This window comes from Panulirus ornatus, chromosome 67, assembly GCF_036320965.1.
Source record: "Panulirus ornatus isolate Po-2019 chromosome 67, ASM3632096v1, whole genome shotgun sequence".
Taxonomy (NCBI): Eukaryota; Metazoa; Arthropoda; class Malacostraca; order Decapoda; family Palinuridae; genus Panulirus; species Panulirus ornatus.
Genome location: NC_092290.1, coordinates 17,608,454 through 17,613,453, shown reverse-complemented (window position 1 = coordinate 17,613,453; position 5,000 = coordinate 17,608,454). Strand labels below are relative to the sequence as shown.

At 35.7% G+C, this 5,000-nt stretch overlaps 1 protein-coding gene across 4 annotated transcripts in view; it reads left to right on the top strand.

Moving 5' to 3' along the window:
* Positions 1-5,000, top strand: part of LOC139747015 (uncharacterized) — a 154,854-nt gene that overhangs the window by 118,331 nt on the left and 31,523 nt on the right. For all 4 annotated transcript variants that reach the window (XM_071658751.1, XM_071658752.1, XM_071658750.1 and 1 more), the window contains exon 11: positions 1,995-2,154. In XM_071658751.1, coding sequence (XP_071514852.1) covers positions 1,995-2,154 — 160 coding nt within the window. The remainder of the gene's footprint in view (positions 1-1,994; positions 2,155-5,000) is intronic.

Sequence of the window (5,000 nt, the reverse complement as noted above, 5' to 3'; positions counted from 1 at the left end):
TTCACTGTTTTAGTGCCGTTTTTTTGTTACTGTTGCTACTAATGCCGTTTTCCGTTTTTCACTGTTGGTGTTGCTGCGGCGACCACTGTTGCTGTAACTGTTGCCTCTGATATCTACATTAGATATCATTTTGATATCTACATTAGATGTCATTTTGATATCTACATTAGATATCATTTTGATATCTACATTAGATATCATTTTGATATCTACATTAGATATCATTTTGATATCTACATTAGATATCATTTTGATATCTACATTAGATATCATTTTGATATCTACATTAGATATCATTTTGATATCTACATTAGATATCATTTTGATATCTACATTAGATATCATTTTGATATCTACATTAGATATCATTATGATATCTACATTAGATATCATTATGATATCTACATTAGATACCATTTTGATATCTACATTAGATATCATTTTGATATCTACATTAGATATCGTTTTGATATCTACATTAGATATCATTTTGATATCTACATTAGATATCATTTTGATATCTACATTAGATATCATTTTGATATCTACATTAGATATCATTTTGATATCTACATTAGATATCATTTTGATATCTACATTAGATATCATTTTGATGCCTACATTAGATAGCATTTTGATATCTACATCAGATACCATTTTGATATCTACATTAGATGGCATTTTGATATCAACATTAGATAGCATTTTGATATCAACATTAGATATCATTTTGATATCTACATTAGATAGCATTTTGATATCAACATTAGATATCATTTTGATATCTACATTAGATAGCATTTTGATATCTACATTAGATAGCATTTTGATATCTACATCAGATAGCATTTTGATATCTACATTAGATAGCATTTCGATATCTACATTAGATAGCATTATGATATCAACATTAGATATCATTTTGATATCTACATTAGATAGCATTTTGATAGCTACATCAGATAGCATTTTGATATCTACATTAGATATCATTTTGATATCTTCATTAGATAGCATTATGATATCTACATTAGATAGCATTTTGATATCTTCATTAGATAGCATTTTGATATCTTCATTAGATAGCATTTTGATATCTACATTAGATAGCATTTTGATATCTACATTAGATAGCATTTTGATATCTACATTAGATAGCATTTTGATATCTCCATTGGACAACATCTCTCCAAAATGACATGGCAAAGAGTAGATGAGGATTGCAGTACAGCAATCTCATTTGCATCCCTGACTAATGTATCATTTGATACAAATTTATCATTCGTACTAACAGAATCTAAATTTCATTCGCTGGGAAGAGAAAATGAGATGCGTGTACATCTAACACGAGAGCAGGAACACTAATTAACATTATGGTAATTAGTCCCAGATATGAATAATTTGCAAGCTAAACGATAGATTTATCTCTTTAACGTAGCAGACTCATTTGCATACGTAGGAGTAGCTATTCTATGTGTAAGGAAGACTGTAAAATAGAGATGCTTGGCCAACACCCACAATGGAGAGATGTTCAGCGAGAGATGTCTTCACTTCACATCCCAGCTTTGAGATCTGGAGTCATTTGATTTACGTAGGAGGAGAAATCTATCGTAGGCTTCCATCGTGTGATAGACAGTCGGAGGGGATGGGGGTGAGGATGGGAAAGGGAGGTTAAGGGTGGGGAAAAAGGGTGGGTTGAGGGTGGCAAAGGAAAGGGTGGTTAAGGGTAGGGGAAAAGGGTGGGGTTGAGGGAGGCAATGGAAAGGGAGGTTAAGGGTAGGGGAAAAGGGTTGGGTTGAGGCAGGCAAGGGAAAGGGAGGTTAAGGGTGGGGAAAAAGGGTGGGTTGAGGGTGGCAAGGGAAAGGGAGGCTAAGGGTAGGGGAAAAGGGTGGGTTGAGGCAGGCAAGGGAAAGGGAGGTTAAGGGTGAATAGATTCTTTTTGTGGGGGTAATGTTTATTTTCAGATCACCCGGAACCTTCCATTCCTCCTGCAGGGGGAGGCGCTGCAGACGGACAAAGAGCGAGGGATCCTGGCCCAGGGGAAGAACCTGGTGCTACAGGGGGTCAGCCGGGACGCAAGGGGTCACTACCAGTGCCGGGTCACGAACACGATCGCCACCGTGATGAGTGAACCCGCTTCCCTAGACGTCATGTGTGAGTCTCGATATATCTGTTTGTATTGTCCTTGGGTTTATATATATATATATATATATATATATATATATATATATATATATATATATATATATATATATATATATATATATATATATATATATATAAGTTCCTTAGGGCATTACGTATTTGCAGTCCAGAGTTTAGTGATGATGAGTTTGAGAAGATATATTCTATTGGATCTAAGTTAAAGTACCCTAGATCTTTCATTGATAAATCCCTTAAGTTAGCAAAGAAATCATTTTATAGAGTTGAGCCCAAACCTCCCATTGACACCAAGAATCTTTTAGTTCTCCCTTTTAATAATAATTTCACTTTGCTTCCCATGTTGCTTAAATCCTTTAATGTAAATGTTGCCTTTAGCAACAATAATACTATAAAGAATATCTTAATCAGGAATTCACCAGAAAATTCTCTTGGATGCATCTATAAAGTGCCTTGTGGAAACTGTGATAGATTTTATGTTGGTCAGACTGGTAAGGATCTTTCTGGTAGACTTAAGCAACATAAATATAGTATAAGAACGGGACAAGAATCAAATGCCTTGTTTGATTATGTTAAAAACTATGATCATTGTATTGACTGGAGTAACGCCATCTCAGTTATTAACTCTAACTCTATTACCAAGAGAAATATCATTGAATCTTCTATTATTGTGTTATCAGCAGTTTTCAATATGTCTGCCATTAAGCAAGAAAAGCGAGATTATTCATGTTTGATTTTGATATACGTCTTAGAAATGATGACCCTTACTTTGAACGCCGTTTTGAATGGCATTTTGGAAGTCCAACTGGCGTTGCTGGCTTTATCAAAATTTCAATTTCCAAACAAACTTTACGCTTAGATAATTTGCATAGGAACTGTTGGAGGTGATTGTGAGAATAATCAAAGGTCGGATTTATAATTTAAACTTAACCTTGATCTTTAGCTTAAAGGTCAAGAATAAGTTTAAAGTTCATTCTGTACGTTTTCTGACCTTTTTATTTACAATTCTCAATCTGTAATTAACACGGACTTAAGTATTTAGAAATAGATTTTGAAATCATTTAAAAACTTTGCCTCTCTGACTTTATGATCCAAATTTTGAGATCATCTTTCATTTTCTAATTCCTGAATTTCATATATTTTCTTGGTCTTGAACGAAACAACTTTGTCATTGATTTTGACTTTGATTCTAAACTTCGATTTTGTCCTACCCTTGTATCAATATGATCAGCTTTCACTTTCAACTTCAATTTCAATATTGGTTATTCTAATATCAAATTCGGTTAAGCACATTGGAAATTAGAATTTTTATTTGGAAATTAGAATTTTTATTTGGAAAGTAGAATTTTTATTTGGAAATTAGAATTTTTATTTGGAAAGTAGAATTTTTATTTGGAAATTAGAATTTTTATTTGGAAAGTAGAATTTTCATTTGGAAATTAGAATTTTTATTCGAATTTTTCATTTCAATCTAAAACTCAGACGAAGATTATCTTTTTAAGGGTTTTACACACTTTAAATTTAAGGATAATCGACCCTTTTGAATTCAAGGCTCAACTTTAAGATTGAAATCAATAGCAAAAAAAAAAAAAGAAAGGGTTTCACACACTTTAAATTTAAGGATAATCGACCCTTTTGAATTCAAGGCTCAACTTTAAGACTGAAATCAATAGCAAAAAAAAAAAAAAATATCGCTCATCTGAGCACAAGTGTTGCGTTTAACCTTCATCATTCATTATTATTTCAAAAGCAAACTTCATTCCTCTCCGTTGCCCTTTTTTTGTCTGGGGGGGTTTAGGAGGGGTTTCTGTTCTTCATGTGAACGTCTTCGCTTCCTTACGAATTCTTGACATGTTGCCACGTTGTTCTTCAACACCTCACACTTGACCCTTACGTTCATATCTTGAGCTCACACTTGACCCTTACGTTCATATCTTGAGCTCACACTTGACCCTTACGTTCATATCTTGAGCTCACACTTGACCCTTACGTTCATATCTTGAGCTCACACTTGATCCTTACGTCCCTATCTTGAGTTCACACTTGACCCTTACGTCCCTATCTTGAGCTCACACTTGACCCTTACGTTCATATCTTGAGCTCACACTTGACCCTTACGTTCATATCTTGAGCTCACACTTGACCCTTACGTCCCTATCTTGAGCTCACACTTGACCCTTACGTTCATATCTTGAGCTCACACTTGACCCTTACGTTCATATCTTGAGCTCACACTTGACCCTTACGTCCCTATCTTGAGCTCACACTTGACCCTTACGTCCCTATCTTGAGCTCACACTTGACCCTTACGTTCATATCTTGAGCTCACACTTGACCCTTACGTCCCTATCTTGAGCTCACACTTGACCCTTACGTCCCTATCTTGAGCTCACACTTGACCCTTACGTTCATATCTTGAGCTCACACTTGACCCTTACGTTCATATCTTGAGCTCACACTTGACCCTTACGTTCATATCTTGAGCTCACACTTGACCCTTACGTCCCTATCTTGAGCTCACACTTGACCCTTACGTTCATATCTTGAGTTCACACTTGACCCTTACGTCCCTATCTTGAGCTCACACTTGACCCTTGCGTCACTATCTTGACCTCACACTTGACCCTTACGTTACTATCTTGAGCTCACACTTGACCCTTACGTCCCTATCTTGAGCTCACACTTGACCCTTACGTCCCTATCTTGAGCTCACACTTGACCCTTACGTCCCTATCTTGAGCTCACACTTGACCCTTGCGTCACTATCTTGACCTCACACTTGACCCTTACGTTACTATCTTGACCTCACACTTGACCCTTACGTTCATATCTTGAGCTCA